The following is a 20,249-nucleotide window of genomic DNA, read 5'->3' as shown; positions in this document are numbered from 1 at the left end:
GTCCTTTTAAAGAAAGAATGTCCTTCTAAATAATCAATATCTGGGTATTTTTAAATGTATAATGAAAGAATTATAGAAACAATTTATATTTGTTAGGGGGAATTATTTTTTAATTTTTAATTATGTGTGTGGTTCTGTGTGTGTCTGTGAGGGAGTGTGTCTGTGAGCGGTGTGTCTGTGTATGTCTGTGGGGGTGTGCCTGAGTAAGCCTGTGGGGGTGTGTCTGTGTATGTCTGTGAGGAAGTGTCTATGTGTATCGGTGGGGAAGGGGTGTCTGTGTAAGCCTGCAAGGGTGACTGTGTGTGTATGTGTGTGGGGGGGTGACTGTGTGTGTCTGTGAGGAAGTGTCTATGTGTGTCTGTGTGGGGGATGTTTGTGTATGTCTGTGAGGCTATGTCTGTGTGTGTGTGTGTGTGTGTGTGTATAGGTGTGTATAGGTGTGTATGTATGTCTGTGTGTGGGTGACTGTGTGTGTCTGTGTGGGGGTGTCTGTGTGTGTCTCTGTGTGTCCGTGTGGGGTGTCCATGTGTGTCTGTGAAGAAGTGTCTATGTGTGTCTGTGTGGGGGATGTTTGTGCATATCTGTGGGGGATGTTTGTATATGTCTGTGGCGGTGTCTGTGTGTGTCTGTGTGGTGAGGGGTTCTGTGTCTGTCTCTGGGAGGAGTGTCTGCAAATGTAGGTGCCAATGGAACTAGAGGTATCAGAGTCCCTAAAGCTGAGGTCAAAGGCTGCTTTGAGTCACCCCATATGGAGACTGGGACCCAAACTCCTGCCCTTTGCATGGCAGTAAACACTTGCCCACTGAGCCATCGTTCCAATTCCTTTAAGTATTTATTTAAACATGTATGATACAGTGCAAGAATTTGTAAAATTGTGTTGAGGGTACAGTCCACATATTCTCCTTGCAAAGAAATTAAGGTAAAACGAAACCAAGATGAAATAAACACGGACCACTCGGTGCAGATCAGATAAGCGCTGGTGCCTGTGCCCCGCCGCTGCCAAGAGAGCATTTCACAGCAGGCCTGTGCTCAACGTACTTGGAGTTCTTAATTAAAATGCATCTGTATTTCAGTCTCCTGCAGAGGAATGCTTCTGAAAAGACACATTAGTCACATGTCATTTATTTGTTGTATCCAAAATATCATTACCAGAGGAGTAATTTTTACAAATTTCCCATTACATGTTACATCTACACTTTTGATTTACAAAAACAACTAGCTAGCTTTTATTAACTACGTGCTATTTTCTACAGGAACAAGTTATCCTGAAAAAACAAAACAAAATACGTTACAAATGCAATTTTATACCCCAAACCTACTGAATCAGAAACTCTGGACAGAGACCCAGGAAACCAGAAGAGCTGGATGCTTACCAAACATCTGGGCTGATGTCTTGAACGTAGCAGGCATTACTTGGAAGCTACCTCTTGCTATTAGTGTATACATGTGTGGGGTGGTGTTTATGTGGGTGCATGTGTATATGTACATATGTGGAGGTGAGAAGTCAAACTCAGATGCACTTTCTCAGGAGTTGTCTACCTTCTGCCTTCTGACAGAGTATCTAATTTGACTTGGGCTCACCATTTAGGTTATTAGTTGATGAGCAAACTCTGGAGATCCTCCTGTCTATGTCTTTGAGATTAAAACACTTGTGGCACCATGACTCACTTGGTTGGGGTAGTTAGAGAGATCAAATTCAGGTTCCCATGCCTACTCAGGAATTACCTTATGACTGATATCTCCCCAGTCCTCTATCATTATTATTTTAATAAATAGTTTGTTTTAGTTCCTTAGAAAGTTTTCCCTAGTTTATTCTAGCTTCTTGGGAGAAATAGTTCTATGTGTTCAATTATTCACAGGATATAAGGATTTATTTACTATATTTAAATTCAAATCCATTGCCTTCTATCCAAAAGAGATCGCTTTCCCAAACTTATCTACTTATATTACTAGAAAAAGAATACATCTCTAAATCCCTGAGGATTCATCCAGGATCCGCCCTATTGAGAGATCACACTGAACCATTTCACAAACCCTCTTCCATCAGCTGCTTCGGGATGTGAAATTCTCCTAGTCAGACTCATTTTTTTGAGTCAAGAAAATGCCTCCAGTGCTAGGGAGATTATTCAGTGACTACTACCCAGGGAGAGCACCTTGGTTTAATCTCTAGGACCTACAGGATGGAAGAAGACAAGAGAATTCCACAAGTTGTCTTCTGTCCTACACAACAGTGGCATGGGAACCACAAGAAAGTATATGCTTATGTGTGTACACACACAGAAAGAAAGAAAGAAAGAAAGAAAGAAAGAAAGAAAGAAAGAAAGAAAGAACGAAAAAGTGGCAAGAAAAAACTTTAAATAAATTGCTTCTAAAAACTGTTTTGTTAAAATTTGTATCAATGTTCCTAGGAAATGGCGGCTCAGCAGAAAAGTATTCCCTTTGTCCCAATCCCTTGCTCCCACTCACGGATGCCCAGAGAGACAGGACTTTGTTTCCACATAGCACACCACAGAAAGAGTTTGCCATGTGCACTTTGTCCTAGAGAAGGAGAGGTAGAAATAGTTGCCTATTCCATTGCTGAGTTTGCCCAGGTCCAACAACCCTTGAGCCCTACAAACTCTGGTAGGCCTTCTACCTGCAATCTCCGTCTGTCCTTGTACCTGCAACAATCTCTGTCTGTCCCCACAATCTTGGCTTGTTCTGGCTTTGAAAACCCTGTTTTCATCAGTTTACAGCTTTGTAATGTTTTCACCTCCTTACTGCTTTAAGGCAGAGATTGTCCAATCAATGTCAGTCTCTTGGTGCTTGTTGAAATGCTCGCCTCCAGGCTGTTTCCTCAAAGTGTCTTGTTGAAATGCTTGCCCCCAGGCTCTGTTTCCTCAAAGCTCTCCTTAGCTGATATGGGTGTCTGTGAATCTGACCTTTGATTGCCTTCACTCACCTACTGTTTCCTATCTTATACATGTACTGTGAGAAATGGTGTCTGCCTAGGTATTTAATCCCTTAGTGTTTTCTATTTCAAGTACTCTAAAACTTGTTTTACCTACCTGCTCCACCCTTATGTGGCAAAAATACAAATGTTGACAAATATGTGACTGAATCTGAACTAACAAGATGAACTTCTATGTGTTTATTTCAGGCCACTCTACATTAAGCAAGATGGATAATAAGAATAAATAAATGTGTCTTAAAAATATTTTGTACTAACTAGTTTTGTGTCAACATAAACTAAAGCAATCTGAAAGGAGGAAACCTCAACTGAGAAAAATGCCTCCACAAGGTCCAGCTGTAGGGCATTTGTTAATTAGTGATGGATGAGGGGAGTCCAACCATTGTGGGGGGTACCATATCCTGCATTCTATAAGAAGGCAGGCTAGGCCAACTCTGGTTCTGGGCCTGAGTAGTAGCTGGGTTGGTCAGTCTGCCAACTGTCTCTCATCATCACTCTCAGGAAAAACTCTTCAGCACCGCCCTGACTAGCTCACCCAGTGCGGCAGGCAGACCAACCAACTGCTCTCACTCCCGGAGCCAGCTCGCCCACACCCACACCACCCTGGTCAGCTCTACTGATTTTCCCAGGTGAAGGACAAGGTCCCCTCTCTCGAGTTGCAGGGCTCACTCTCCCCAACATTGACCTCATCTATGAACCACTGGAGCATGTGAATGGACTAGACCTGCAGATCCAAAGATGCAGGATCTCCATGACACAAGGAAACAGCAGGATATTCAAGAAGAATCCCAGTGAGGGCCCAGTAACAGTGGTGTAGCAGATGTAAGCCAGATGCCTCTACCCAGATCAATGACTCATTGCCATGAACACATAACAAGTAAAGATGTGCAGACTATGTGATTCCCTGTGTCACAATACAGTTTCCACATCAAGACTTTTGTTTATTTGTTTGTTTGGTTGGTTGGTAGATTGATTTGGTTTTATTTTTCTTTTCAATTTTATTTTATTTTGGAGGGGAGGGTGCAGGGGAAAAGGACAGGTATGAAATGAAAAAAAGATGAATGGGATCAGAATTCATGATGTGAAATTTATAAAATTTATAAAATGGTTTTTAAATGAGAAAGAAAGAAAACAAAGAGAGAAACAAAGAAAGCAGGCAAGCAGGCTGAGCAAGCCATGGGGAGCAAGTCAGTAAACAGCTCCCCTCCATGTCCTCTACATCAGTTCCTGCCTCCAGGTTGCTGTCCTGTTTGAGTTCCTGTCCTGACTTTCTTCAGCGATGGACTATGGATGTGGAAGCATACCACAAATGGACCTTTTCCTTCACAAGTTGCTGTGGCCATGGCGTGTCATCACAGCAAAAGTAACCCTAACTAAGATATATGTGTATCTTTTTCTCGGAGGAACAGCATAAGGGAAACCAGAATGAGGAAAGACGACAGTACGAAAGTCTGGCCCTTGAAACGTGAGCAGTTGTTGCACATTGAGGACCACGATTTCTCCACAAGGCCTGGATTTGGAGGTGAGTGTTTTCATCAAAAAACCCAGGCTAAGGTCTACCGCACTCTCAAGATGGGACTAAAAAAAATGACGCGATTAGTACCGAAGCATTAATCAATGCCTTCTTCTAAAGTCAGTAAGTAAATAAATAAGTAAATACTTTTAAATACCTGTTTGATTATCTTCCCTTGACTGGGAAAAGGTGACAACATATACATTTTATACTGACATTCAAACTCCTTTTTTCTATTTTTGACATCCTTGCCAATACAATGTGCTCAATATTTAGAAGACACATAAATTTGCAACATGGCAACTTGCTCTTTCTACTCTAAGCTGAATAAGACAGCATGACACTAATTTTTAGAATCTCACCAATTATCCCTACAAGCTAGAATGTCTGGCTTTAATGGTAGAACGATAGCAATATCCAATGCCACCACTTGCTCTGCTGAGTTTATTTTCCTCCTTTTAAATGCTTTTAGCAAATAAAACTTTTTTTAATATCTGGCACTGTTAAACCCTTTATTGTACTGTACCATTTACCTTCACAGTCATTACAAATAGGCACCATCATGAACCTTCGTATCCCAGCATAAAAACCCATGGTTAGGGAGGTTAGAAAGCATCCCAATACCAAGTAGTAAGTGGTTGAAGCAAGATGTCATGGCACGCGGGGATGGTAGAGCAGGGCCCCAGAAATGAGCTTTGTAGAGCTTAGGGTTCTTCCCTTACAGCTCTTCTACATGGTTTCATCACTGAGGGGGCCTCATTTTCCAGGGATGTACAAGGAGCTTGACATCTTTCAGATTAAATTTGTTTGAGTCTGCCTGGTTGGTTTTTGTTTGTTTGTTTGTTTGTTTGTTTTATGGAAACAAAATCTCACCTCTATAATTCTCAAATTGACAACTTTTCAAAATGTTGGAATATGCAAATAAGGGAAGGGTAGATGAAGGAGAAACAAGACCCTCTGACAATAAAGCAGCCCCAGAGCTTGAATGAACAACCAATGACCAGAGAGAAATGGGAGAAATATGATAATTCTTGCATATTATGCTCACAGCCAAGGAAAGCAGGCAGGCCTGTAGATGCCATGGAAAGTTGATGTGCTAATGGAAAAAAAAAATTATCAAGCCACTGTTATTTGAAGGGCTGTTTTGGTTTGTTATGGCTTGATGTGATTTTTCTCTCTTTTTTTATGTGTCAGTATGTTCTATGTATATGTATGTCCACACAGATGTGAGATCATATGTGCCAGTGTGAATTCACATGATTATGTATGCATTCCGAAGTCCAGAGCTGATTTGAGAACTTTTCCTTGACACATTATTCACTGAGGAAACACCTCTCAGTTGAATGCAGAGCTCATTGGTTTAGGTAGTGGCTAGGCAGCTCCTTTGGGGGATCCTGTGTCCCTACCTTCCCAGTGCTGAAATTGTAGATAGTCTGCCATGCCCATCCAGCACTTATATGAGTGTTGGAGAGACAAACTTTGGTTATTACCCTTACACTTTACCTGATAGACAATCTCCCAACCACTGGTTTTCTTTGATAATTTTCCAGAAACCATTGAGTTACTATTCTAAAGACCCGATTTAAACTCTATTTCATTAGTGATGTAGACTGTCCTGATCATGAGAACAGTGGGGAAGACTCTTATCATTCAGGGCCCTGGACCCCATCTCCAGCATTCCTGACTCACTAGATCTAGGTGAGGGAGACTGAGAGTTTGCACAACTGGCAGATGCTGCTGACACTGCATTGTCAATGATGCTGATGCTGTGGCTCTGAGAATCACACACTGAGAGCCACTAGGTTAACATAACATCATCAGATTTAAGTATTGGTGAGTTTGCTACTTTTTGATTGCCGGAGTATTTATCACAGTTATTGAATTGCAATTTACAATCGTAGAAGCCTGGAAATTAATCAGGTTTAAAGATGCTCTTATTTAGTGCTGAGCACTCAACAGTTGCATATTCTCAGCACTCGGAGGAGTTATGAGGCTCTGAACTGACTGCTACCCACTGCCAAAAGAAGCTTCTATGACCAAGGCTGGGAGCAGCACTGGTACACACACTGGTCTATAGGTATAAATGCGTATGACCAGAAGGCAGTTTGACAATGCCTTCCCCTTCGACAGCCTAATGACATCCCCAGTGACTATTATCAGGTTTTCAGTGCTAGGAAACAATTTATTCCTGTGGATTATGCCCCAAATCTGATCAGAGAACATACCTGTACAAGTGTAGCACAGGATCAAACCAGTCAATTATTCCAGAATGGGTTGGAGAGGGCAACTTGTGGCTTTGTATCGAGCTGAGAAGCTATTGACAATTGATGTCTCCCTCAGGAGACAGCATCATTTTTTCCTGGAGGACGTGGCTACTGAAAGTCTGCCCATACTCATGATAGCACCACTAATTGGATTTGATTTTTCAAAGAGAAAAATAAGGAAGAGGACTTGGGGAGTGGTCAGGATTAACGGTGGGATCCAATGAGGGAATGTAGCATTGGTGTGGATATAATCACAATACAGTGTGTGTGTATGTGTGTGTGTGTGTGTGTGTGTGTGTGTGTGTGTGTGTGTTTGTGTGTGTGTGTAAAATTATCAAAAAATAAATAAAAATGCTAATTTAAAGTCAAAAGGTATTCATTTCACTGTCCTTCTGGAGCTCCCCCTTCTTCTTTCTCTACCTCACTATTTCGCTGACAATCTTTCAAAAGATTCCACAACTCTTTTAAATAAACTTGTGCTCATGCAGAAAAGAATTTTCCAAAGTTTGGATAATATAGTTTACAACTGTGGGGCAGGTGAGCGGTAGCAGTTTCCTCCATTCTGTGATTTTAAAAAATCAGGAAAAGAAGCTCGGCGTTGGATCCTTTGTGGCCACTAGGAGGCGCCAGTCGCACATGAATTGTTAGAAACTGGCCTCATCCATGAAAAAAGGATGAATCATGAATCTTTTCAATAGGAATTCGAGATTGTTTGGCTGATTTATCTGTTGTTTATTTATTCTATTTGTTTGTTTGTCTGTTTGTTTTGAGGCTATTGTAAATTGTACTGCTTTTACTGATTTCTTTAACAATATGTTTGTCATCTGTATGCAGGAGGGCTACTACTGGTTTTTGTGTGTTAATTTTGATAGCCTTGCTGGAAGTGCTTCCGCTGAAGGTGCTTTTCAGGTGGAGTCTTTAGGGAAGGGCGCATTGGTGTCTCCCTTTCCTATTTGTATCCCCTTCACCTGCTTCAGTTGTCTTCCTGCTCTAGCAATGACTTCGAGTTATAATTCCTGAAGCTGGTTCCTCAATTAAGTTGTTCCCAGGAATAAAGGAAGAGGTGTTGTTGGTATTGTTGATGCTGTTGTTGTCGTTGTTTAATACAGTCTTTTATAGGAACATTAGCAATAAAGAGAGAAAAATGGCTATACCTACTAGTGGACCTCACAGCAAACAATCCACAGACACCTTATTGTTCAATATGTTTCAAGAATTAGCAGAAACACCAGAGAGTCCATCTAAATTCTGAAGTTCAGGCCCAAAGCCTGCATTGTAACTCTGCATGGTAACAGGATGCCCAAGTGAGTGACTATGGAGTCTGCAGAATGCCAAGGCTGCACCCTCCTTTCAAGGTAAAATATTTATACTTTCATCCTCCACCCTATACATCATTCTCACCTCCAGAAAAGCATAACACCGGCCCAACAGTCCCTTTTTGTCTGGTTGTTAGGAAATACATGATAATAGTTCTAAGTGATATGCTTTCTCAAATGTGAACGGAGACTGCTCTTTTGTTCCCAGATTCGAATACTCACACAGAAGCTATATTAATTACATCACTGCTTGGCCTGTTAACTCAGGCTTCTTATTAACTAATTCGTACATCTTATATTAACCCATTTCAATCAATCTGTGTATGGGCACGAGGCTGTGGCTTATGGGTAAAGGTCTGGCGTCTGTCTCCTTCCACAGCTACATAGCATCTGTCTGACTCTGCCTACTGTCTCTACATATCTCTTCCAGCTTGGCAATATTCTGCCCTGCTGTATGTTGAAGCAGCTTCTTTATTAACCAACAGTAATAAAACATATTCACAGCATACAGAGGGGAATCCTGCATCATCTTCCCTTTTCTATCTAAATATAAAGGAAGTTTTTAATTTTAACATAGTAAAATTACATATACAACACAGGTATCAAGCAAGAATTACAGTTACGATATTTCTTTTTAGTCTAAAGTTTCATATCTAATTTATTTTTATCATAACTAAGGAAAATTATAATTATTTGTCTTCAACTCCTCAAGATCCCAGAAGAATAAAATATTACCTAAATAAACGGGGAAGTACATTGTAAGTAACGTCCAAAGTTCTAGAACTGACAGAGACATCTTGCTGCCTGGACAGTCACCCAAATTTCTTCTGTAATGTTGGGGCATACATATTCATCTTATAGATCCATAGTATCTTGCAGACTTTTCAATGAAGCAGGAATTTAAAAGACTGTTTCGCCCATATTGGCAGTTTATCAGTCACTTTCTTCTGTCTCCTGCAGAATGTCTGGAAGACTCTTTCATGAAGCAGGAACCCTGAAGGACCATCTCACCTTCTTTAGATAACTTCATCACTCATTTTTCTATGGGTCCTGCCTGTCTAGTTTATACAGCATCCAATCAAGCAGTCCAGGCAAGAGCAGTTTGTTGCCCAAATGACTAGCAAACTCCATGAGGGTACTCTTTGATGACCATCATTCTCTTGAAGTAATTGGTGATGCCAGAAGCAGACATGTCTCACTGTTTAGAAAAGTCAAAATTCTTTTTTATTATTGATTTTCTTGAACTCTATATTTTTTCTCTGCTCCCCTCCCTCCCTCTCCCCTCCCCTTCAACCCTCTCCCATGGTCACCATGCTCTCAATGTACTCAGGAGATCTTGTCTTTTTCTATTTCTCATGTAAATTAGATCCATGTAAGTCTCTCTTAGAGTCATCATTGTTATCTAGGTTCTCTGGATTGTGAATTATAAGCTGGTTTTCTTTGCTTTATGTCTAAAAACCACTTATGAGTGAGTACATATTATATTTATCTTTCTGGGTCTGGATTACCTCACTCAATATGATGTTTTCTAGATCCATCCATTTGCCGGCAAATTTCAAGATGTTGTTATTTTTTTTTCTGCTGTGTAGTACTCAATTGTGTAAATGTACCACATTTTCCTTATCCATTCTTTGGTCAAGGGGCATTTAGGTTGTTTCCAGATTCTGACTATGACAAACAATGCTGCAATGCACATAGTTGGGCATATGTCCTTGTGGTATGATTGAGCATCCTTTAGGTATATCCCCAAAAGTGCTATTGCTGGGTCTTGAGAAAGGTTGTTTCCTAATTTTCTGAGAAATTACCATACTGATCTCCAAAGAGGCTGTACCAGCCTGCACTCTCACCAGCAATGGAGGAGTGTTACCTTTACCCCACAATCTCTCCAGCATAAGTTGTCATCAGTGTTTTTGATCTTGACCATTCTTATAGGTGTAATATAGAATCTCAGAGTTATTTTGATTTCCATTTCTCTGGTGGCTAAGGATGTTGAGCATTTCCTTAAGTGTTTTTTAGCCATTTTAGATTTCTCTGTTGAGAGTTCTCTGTTTAGGTCTGTACTCCATTTTTTAATTGAATTATTTGTTCTTTTGACAACCAATTTCTTGAATTCTTTGTATATTTTGGAGATCAGACCTCTCTCTGATGTGGAGTTAGTGGAAATCTTTTCTCATTCTGTAGGCCGCCATTTTGTCTTGTTGACTGTGTCCTTTGCTTTACAGATGCTTAGAAAAGTCTAAATTCTTAAAACATTTTAAATGCCATATTCCATAGGTCTTTGAAGTATTGAAAATTATCTAACTGAAATATATCTCTGTATGTCTAGAAAACCTAACATGACTACAAGTTTGACTATTATTATAAATGACTATGTATTAATCTGTATTTCTTAATTATACACTACATTTTTAAATGAGTTGTATAAACATAATATCTTAAACAAGAGTAGAAATATACATCTAACAAAATTGACCTTAAATTTGTATCAATAAACCAAAGTCCATACCAGTGCAAAGTATTCATCTCTACTTAAATTATTTTTCCCGGGGCTACTTTATGAGATTATTAAATATGCAATTGAAACACGTGACTCATACTTAGTGACAGGTAGCAGATCATCTCACAATTAAGAAATTTTTCTGACAATCATAGGCTGGGCTAAATGGTGTTCAGATGGTTTATTGAGTCATTCAGGAAGGAAAAATCCCTGAGTCCAGGCAGAAGCGTCCATCTACTAGCTCTATGAAATAGTCTTTAACGATCATCTGCTTATCTTGACCAGAACCGTACCTTATATGGTGACTCATTTCTGTGTCCTCAGATGGTTGCTTTCTTTTGGGAAATTGGGCTGTGGAATACAAAAGGCAAGCTTTAATTTATCTACCCTCGCTTCTCCTTGTCCACAGCACAAGCTCATGAACATACTTCTCTCCTCTCAGCTAAATGTAACTTCAGCACTTCCCTTGCCTTAATGTGTTTTTCTAATTAGGTTTAACATTAAAACCAGCTGCTACCAGAGTGGTTTTTTTTTCACTTTTATAAAGCATTGGAAGATTAATTGACTCATTATGTGGAAACAGGAGGATGTAAATTTAGGGAGCTTTTTGTTTAACTCAGGTTATAAATTGCAGCTCATTTTCTTTATTTATGTTTTCCCGCCCACTATGTCTCCTATAACTAAGGACTTTTTGTTTCAGTCTTCCAGATGACGATTTCTTTGTTTCGCTAAAGTCAATTCAGCACCTCGATTCTGGCAGCTGAGTTGAGACAAAAGCTAACATTATCAAAGCTTCTTGCGGTCCCCACATGTCACATAACAGGCCTGAGAGTCAAAAGTACTTGTCCCCATCCCTACCACTACCTTGCTTCAGATTTCAAACAAGAGTTCTTATTTATCCACATAAGTTCATACAGAGGTCACCTAGTCATGAGTATGTAATGAGTAGAGTCCCTGTAAGGATATGAAATGATACATTGTGGAATGTATTGTAATGACACTACAGAGATGGATATATAATTTCTACTTATCCCTAATTAGTCTACCTGAAGAAAAAATCCAAATATATACATTAAAAAGTTTACAGATGTGTGTTACTACCTAGTGATTTTTGGAAGTTAATTGTCAAAAGGGTTAACATTCAGATAACTTTTACTTGATTTTACCTATAAACTTGGTCAAAGTTCTTATAAAGGTACTATCATTTAAGATGTTAAATCTATTGCTGACCCAACAGAGAGTAGACGTTAGATAGCAGAAAGTTAGAATTCTCTAGGGCAGGATGTGGTATGCACTCCTATATGTATTCTCACAACAGCCCTACAAGGTGGGCTCCATATCTGTTCTCTTTAGTGATGAACAAACAGAAGTATAAAGATTAAGGAGACACAGAACTTTAGTCCTACGTTGGTTTTATATGACTGCATATGTTGGCATTTTAACATCCGTACTTAATTGTCACTTTGTCTTTACCTGATAGCACAAGAATGACGAATGGCGGTATGAAGAGTAACCAATATTATGTAACTCAGTCTTGCCTTTACATTCCTTCCACCTTGTATTCAGCCCTCAAGTGTCAGAACTCCTTCTACACAGGAGTAGGGTGCCCTTGACAAAGAGTTCAAAGGAGACAGGCATGAGGCCAGAGAGCATCCCACAGGAACACACTGTGGAATCTGGGAAACTCATCTCCATATAAGAGTATAGATGTATCAGCTCCTGCTGCAGGGTCTTCTGTGTTCCATTCGACCCTACCCTGCCCCCACAGTTGCCCTTTTGTCTCCCGTGTCCTTGGAATATCAGCTATCCCTATTTCAGTGTTGAGGAGTTCCATCCAGAGGGCTGTCCCTATTTCAGTGCTGAGGAGTTCCATCCAGAGGGGTGAGTCTATGCCTTGTCAGATCACCATGGATTAAAGTTAGAATTCAACAACAATTCTAACCTCAGGAAGCCTACAAATTCATGGAAGTTGAACAGTCAACTACTGAATCACCCCTGGGTCAAGGAAGAAATAAAGAAAGAAATTAAAGTCTTCCTTGAATTTGATGAAAATAAAAACACAACATACTCAAACATACTATGGGACACTATGAAAGCAGTGCTAAAAGAAAAGTTCATAGCACTTAGTGACCAATTAAAGAAAATGGAGAAAGCACATATTGGAGACTTAACAGCACACATGTAAGCTCTAGAAAAAAAAAGAAGCAGATTCACCCAGGAGGAGTAGAAGACTGGAAATAACCAAACTGAGGGCTGAAATCAACAAAATAGAAACACAGAAAACAATCCAAAGAATCAATGAAACAAAAAAGCTGGTTCCTGGAGAAAATCAACAAGATTGATAAACCCCTATCCAAACTAATCAAATGGCAGAGAGAGAACATGCAAATTAATAAGGTCAGAAATGAAAAGGGGGACATAACCACAGACACAGAGGAAATTCAGAGAATCATTAGATCTTACTACAAAAGCCTGTATGCCACAAAATTAGAAAATGTGGAAGAAATGGGCACTTTTTTAGATAAATATAATTTACCAAAATTAAGTCAAGACCAGGTGAGCAGTTTAAATAGACCTGTAAGTTGTGAGGAAATAGAAGCTGTCATCAGAAGCTTCCCTACCAAAAAAAGTCCTGGGTCAGATGGTTTCAATGCAGAATTCTATCAGATCTTCCAAGTAGAGTTAATACTTATACTCCTTAATGTGTTTTACAAAATATAAACAGAAGAGTCATTGCTTAACTCCTTTTATGAAGCTATAGTCACCCTGATACCCAAACCACATAAAGACTTAACCAAAAAAGAGAATTACAGACCAATCTCACTCATGAACATTGATGCAAAAATTCTCAATGAAATACTCGCAAACAGAATCCAAGAACACATCCAAAAAATTATATGTTATGATCAAGTAGGCTTCATCCCAAAGAGGCAGGGCTGGTTCAACATACGAAAATTTATCAAGATAATCCATCATATAAATAAATTGAAAGGAAAAAAACATATGATCATTTCATTAGATGCTGAAAAAGCATTTGACAAAATTCAACACCCCTTTATGATAAAGGTCTGGGAGAGATCAGGGATACAAGGTTCATTCCTAGATATAATAAAGGCAATATACAGCAAGCCAACAACTACCATTAAATTAAATGGAGAGAAACTCAAAGCTATCCCACTAAAATCCGGAACAAGACAAGGCTGTCCACTCTCTCCACACCTCTTCAATATAGTGCTTTAAGTTCTAGCAATAGTAATAAGACAACATAAAGAGATCAAGGGGATTCAAATTGGAAAGGAAGAAGTCAAACTTTCATTATTTGCAGATGATATGATAGTGTACATAAGCGACCCCAAAAACTCTACCAAAGAACTCCTATAGCTGGTCAACACCTTTAGTACTGTAGCAGGATACAAGATCAACTCCAAAAAATCAGTTGCCCTACTATACACAAAGAACAACAATACAGAGCCTGCCTGCCTCTCCGGGAAGGGAGGACAGCCCTTCCCCCCTCAGCTTCTGCGGCAGGGTCTTCGGTGTTCCAAGGGTCCCCTCCCCTCCCCCCACTGCTGCGGGCCCTTCGTCTCCTGAGTCCTGGGAAGACCAGCTAGCCCTGTTGCCCTGCTGAGCCGTTCTTCCCAGAGAGGTGAGTGGGTGCTAGCCTGGGCAGCCTGCCTGCCTCTCCGGGAAGGGAGCACAGCCCTTCCCCCCTCAGCTTCTGCAGCAGGGTCTTCCGTGTTCCAAGGGTCCCCTCCCCTCCCCCCACTGCTGCGGGCCCTTTGTCTCCTGAGTCCTGGGAAGACCAGCTAGCCCTGTTGCCCTGCTGAGCAGTTCTTCCCAGAGAGGTGAGTGGGTGCTAGCCTGCCTGCCTCTCCGGGAAGGGAGGACAGCCCTTCCCCCCTCAGCTTCTGCGGCAGGGTCTTCGGTGTTCCAAGGGTCCCCTCCCCTCCCCCCACTGCTGCGGGCCCTTCGTCTCCTGAGTCCTGGGAAGACCAGCTAGCCCTGTTGCCCTGCTGAGCCGTTCTTCCCAGAGAGGTGAGTGGGTGCTAGCCTGGGCAGCCTGCCTGCCTCTCCGGGAAGGGAGGACAGCCCTTCCCCCCTCAGCTTCTGCGGCAGGGTCTTCCGTGTTCCAAGGGACCCCTCCCCTCCCCCCACTGCTGCGGGCCCTTTGTCTCCTGGGTCCTGGGAAGACCAGCTAGCCCTGTTGCCCTGCTGAGGAGTTCTTCCCAGAGAGGGCTGAGGAGCTCTATCCAGAGAGTGCTGTGAAGTCCTACCCAGAGAGTGCTGAGGAGTTCTATCCAGAAAGTGCTGAGGAGTTTCATCCAGAGTGGGGGAGATGGGCAGGCGCCAATGCAAGAATTCCTCCAACAACCTGAAAGGCAACATGACATCGCCTGAATCCAGGGAGCTCGAAACTAGAAGAATTGAACACCCTACTCCAGAAGAAATAGAAGAAATCGACTCTAAGCGCTTCTTTATGAAAATAATAGAGGAACTTAAACAGGAGGTGAAAATCTGCCGTAAAGAAATGGAAGATAAGTATAACAAAAAAATTGAGGAAATGAGTAAAGAATTGGAAGAGAAATATACCAAAAAGTTTGAAGAAATGAGTAAATCCGTAAATGAAATTCTGGGAAACCAAGAAAAAACAATCAAACAGGTAATAGAAAAAGTTCAAGATTTGAAAACTGAAATGGAGTCAATGAAGAAATCACAAACCGAGGGCCGGCTGGCTATGGAAAATCTGGGTAAACGAACAGAGACTTCAGAAACAAGCTTAACCAATAGAATACAAGAGATAGAAGAGAGAATCTCAGACTCTGAGGACACCATAGAGAAATTAAACACTCTGTCCAAAGAAAACAGCAAATCCAACAAATTCTCATCACAAAACATTCAGGAACTGTGGGACACAATAAAAAAACCAAATCTAAGAATAATAGGAGTAGAAGAAGGAGAAGAATTGCATTTCAAAGGTCCAGAAAATATACTCAACAAAATTATAGAAGAAAACTTTCCCATCCTAAAGAACGATATTCCTATGAAGGTTCAAGAAGCATACAGAACACCGAATAGACTGGATCAGAAAAAAACATCCCCTCGTCATATAATAATCAAAACACAAAGCATTCAGACTAAAGAAAGGATATTGAGAGCTGCAAAGGAAAAAGGTCAAGTAACTTATAAAGGTAAACCTATCAGACTTACACCAGACTTCTCGATGGAAACCATGAAAGCCAGAAGGTCCTGGATAGAGGTACTGCAGAAACTAAGAGACAATGGATGCAAACCCAGACTACTTTACCCAGCCAAGCTATTGTTCACTATCAACGGAGAAAACAAAATATTCCAGGATAAAAACAAATTTAAACAATACGTAGCTACTAATCCAGCCTTACAGAGAATACTAGAAGGAAAATCACAACCCAAGGAATCCAACATTCCCAACACTGCCTACATTAACTCAGACATCTAGCGACCCTTCACAAGCACAACTCAAAGAAGGAAAATACATACACGCTACTACCCAAAAAAAAATGACCGGAGTCATCGATCACTGGTCATTAATATCACTTAATATCAATGGTCTCAACTCACCTATAAAGAGGCACAGACTTAGAGATTGGATACGAAAACAGGATCCAACATTCTGCTGTCTACAAGAAACACACCTCAACCACAAAGACAGACACCTACTCAGAGTAAAGGGTTGGGAAAAGGTTTTCCAAGCAAATGGACCTAAGAAACAAGCGGGTGTGGCCATTCTAATATCTAACAAAATCGACTTCAAACTAAAATCAATCAGAAGAGATGGAGATGGACATTTCATACTCATAACAGGAACAATTCATCAGGAAGAAGTCTCAATCTTGAATATCTATGCCCCTAATATAAAGGCACCCACATATGTAAAAGAAACTCTTCTAGAACTCAAGGTAGTCATCAAACCACACACACTAATAGTAGGAGACTTCAACACTCCTCTCTCACCAATGGACAGGTCAAACAGACAGAAACCAAACAGAGAAATAAGAGATTTACTGGAGGTACTGAATCAAATGGACTTTACAGACATCTATAGAACACTCCACCCAAATAGGAAAGAGTATACCTTCTTCTCTGCAGCTCATGGAACCTTCTCGAAAATTGACCACATACTTGGTAACAAAGCAAACTTCCACAGATACAAAAAAATATTAGTGACCACCTGTGTCTTGTCAGATCACCATGGATTAAAATTAGAATTCAACAACAATGGTACCCCCAGGAAGCCAACAAACTCATGGAAGTTGAACAGTCAACTACTAAATCACCCCTGGGTCAAGGAAGAAATAAAGAAAGAAATTAAAGTCTTCCTTGAATATAATGAAAACAAAGACACAACGTATTCAAACCTATGGGACACTATGAAAGCAGTGCTAAGAGGAAAGTTCATAGCACTAAGTGCCCACCTAAAGAAAACAGAGAAAGCACACATTGGAGACTTAACAACACACTTGAAAGCTCTAGAAAAAAAAGAAGCTGATTTACCCAGGAGGAGTAGAAGACTGGAAATAATCAAACTGAGGGCTGAAATCAACAAAATAGAAACACAGAAAACAATTCAAAGAATCAATGAAGCAAAAAGCTGGTTCTTGGAGAAAATTAACAAGATTGACAAACCCCTATCCAAACTAATCAAACGGCAGAGAGAGAACTTGCAAATTAATAGGATCAGAAATGAAAAGGGGGACATAACCACAGACACAGAGGAAATTCAGAGAATCATTAGATCTTACTACGAAAGTTTATATGCCACAAAGTTGGAAAATGTAAAAGAAATGGACATTTTTTTAGATAAGTACCATATACCAAAGTTGAACCAAGACCAGGTGAACGATCTAAATAGACCTGTTAGTCGTGAAGAACTAGAAGCTGTTATCAAAAATCTTCCTACCAAAAAAAGCCCAGGACCAGATGGTTTCAATGCAGAATTCTACCAGAACTTTCAGGAAGAGCTAATACCTATACTCCTTAATGTATTCCACAATATAGAAACAGAAGAGTCACTGCCTAACTCCTTTTATGAAGCTACAGTTACCCTAATACCAAAACCACACAAAGACACAACCAAGAAAGAGAATTACAGGCCAATCTCACTCATGAACATCGACGCGAAAATTCTCAATAAAATACTGGCAAACCGAATCCAAGAGCACATTAGAAAAATTATCCATTATGATCAAGTCGGCTTCATTCCAGAGATGCAGGGCTGGTTCAACATACGCAAATCTATCAATGTAATCCATCATATAAATAAACTGAAAGAAAAAAACCATATGATCATCTCACTAGATGCTGAAAAAGCATTTGACAAAATTCAACACCCATTTATGATAAAGGTGTTGGAGAGACTGGGGATACAAGGATCATACCTAAATATAATAAAAGCAATATACAGCAAGCCGACAGCTAACATCAAACTGAATGGAGAGAAACTCAAAGCCTTTCCACTAAAATCAGGAACGCGACAAGGCTGTCCACTCTCTCCATACCTCTTCAATATAGTGCTTGAAGTTCTAGCAATAGCAATAAGACAACATAAGGGGATCACGGGGATTCGAATTGGAAAGGATGAAGTTAAACTTTCGTTATTTGCTGACGATATGATAGTGTACATAAGCGACCCCAAAAACTCTACCAAAGAACTCCTACAGCTGATAAACACCTTTAGTAATGTGGCAGGATACAAGATCAACTCCAAAAAATCAGTGGCCCTCCTATACACAAAGGATAAAGAAGCAGAGAGGGAAATCAGAGAAGCATCACCCTTCATGATAGCCACAAATAGCATAAAATATCTTGGGGTTACTCTAACCAAGGAAGTGAAAGACCTATTTGACAAAAACTTTAAGTCTTTGAAGAAAGAAATTGAAGAGGATACCAGAAAATGGAAAGACCTCCCCTGCTCTTGGATTGGGAGAATCAACATAGTAAAAATGGCAATTCTACCAAAAGCAATCTATAGATTCAATGCAATCCCCATCAAAATCCCATCAAACTTCTTCACAGACCTTGAGAGAACAATAATCAAGTTTATATGGCAAAACAAAAAACCCAGGATAGCCAAAACAATCTTATACAATAAAAGAACTTCTGGAGGCATTACCATCCCTGACTTCAAACTCTATTATAGAGCTACAGTATTGAAAACAGCTTGGTATTGGCATAAGAACAGAGAAGTCGACTTATGGAATCGAATAGAAGACCCAGATATTAACCCACAAACTTATGAACACCTAATTTTCGACAAGGGAGCTAAAGGTATACAATGGAAGAAGGAAAGCATCTTTAACAAATGGTGCTGGCATAACTGGATGTCAACCTGTAAAAAAATGAAAGTAGATCCATATCTATCACCATGCACAAAAATCAAGTCCAAATGGATTAAAGACATCAACATTAATCCGTCCACTTTGAACCTGATAGAAGAGAAAGTGGGAAGTAGTCTACAAGATTTAGGCACAGGAGGCCTCTTCCTAAGTAGGACCCCAGCAGCACAGACAATAAGAGAAACAATGAATAAATGGGATCTACTGAAACTGGGAAGCTTCTGTAAAGCAAAGGACACTGTCAGTAGGACAAAAAGGCTGCCTTCTGACTGGGAGAAGATCTTCACCAACCCCTCATCAGACAAAGGTCTGATCTCCAAAATATACAAAGAACTCAAGAAACTAGGCACTAAAACTCTAATTAACCCAATTAAAAAATGGGGGTACTGAACTTAACAGAGAATTCACAACAGATGAACTTCGAATGGCCAGAAGACACTTAAGGTCATGCTCAACCTCCCTAGCGATCAGGGAAATGCAAATCAAAACCACTTTGAGATACCATCTTACACCTGTCAGAATAGCTAAAGTCAAAAACACCAACGATAGCCTATGCTGGAGAGGATGTGGGGTGAGGGGAACACTCATCCATTGTTGGTGGGAATGCAAACTCGTGCAGCCACTGTGGAAATCAGTGTGGCGGTTTCTCAGGAAACTGGGAGTCAACCTCCCTCAGGACCCAGCAATACCACTCTTGGGAATATACCCTAAAGATTCCCTAACATACTACAAAAGCATTTGTTCAACTATGTTCATAGCTGCACTATTTGTAATAGCCAGATCATGGAAACAACCTAGGTGCCCCTCAATAGAAGAATGGTTAAAAAAGGTGTGGAACATATATACATTAGAGTTTTACTCGGCGGTAAAAAACAATGACATCTTGAATTTTGCATGCAAATGGATGGAAATAGAAAACGCTTTACTGAGTGAGGTAAGCCAGACCCAAAAAGAGGAACACGGTATGTATTCACTCATAAGTGGATTCTAACCATAATTAAAGGTCTTTGAGCCTATTATTCGTGATCCTAGAGAAGCTAAATAAGAAGATGAACCTGATGAAGATTATTTAGCTATCCACCAGGAGGTAGGAAATATACATGAGTCCCAGGTAACCTCGGGTGCATGGGGGGGTGGGAGGGTCGATGGAGGGGGAGAGGACTAGAGAGAAGGGAGTAGGGGAGGAAAGGGGAAAGCTTGGTGGCCGGGGAGGGGGGGGAGGAGGGAGGTAGGATGAATATGGGATCAGGGAACAATATATTTCAACTAAGGGAGCCATTTTAGGGTTTACAGGAGACTTGATTATATATGGGATCCCAGGTCCAAGGAGAAATCCC

General features: G+C 40.4%; 1 protein-coding gene across 1 annotated transcript in view; it reads left to right on the top strand.

The window, feature by feature from the left end:
* Positions 1-20,249, top strand: part of Gabrr3 (gamma-aminobutyric acid type A receptor subunit rho3) — a 71,807-nt gene that overhangs the window by 7,217 nt on the left and 44,341 nt on the right. The window contains exon 2 of the mRNA XM_048422893.3: positions 4,360-4,472. Within this exon, the coding sequence (XP_048278850.1) occupies positions 4,360-4,472 (113 nt within the window). The remainder of the gene's footprint in view (positions 1-4,359; positions 4,473-20,249) is intronic.

Source organism: Myodes glareolus, chromosome 2 (assembly GCF_982192425.1).
Source record: "Myodes glareolus chromosome 2, mMyoGla1.1, whole genome shotgun sequence".
NCBI classification, from domain to species: domain Eukaryota; kingdom Metazoa; phylum Chordata; class Mammalia; order Rodentia; family Cricetidae; genus Myodes; species Myodes glareolus.
The sequence above is the reverse complement of the archived record's forward strand: the minus strand, read 5'-3'. Positions and strand labels throughout refer to the sequence as shown.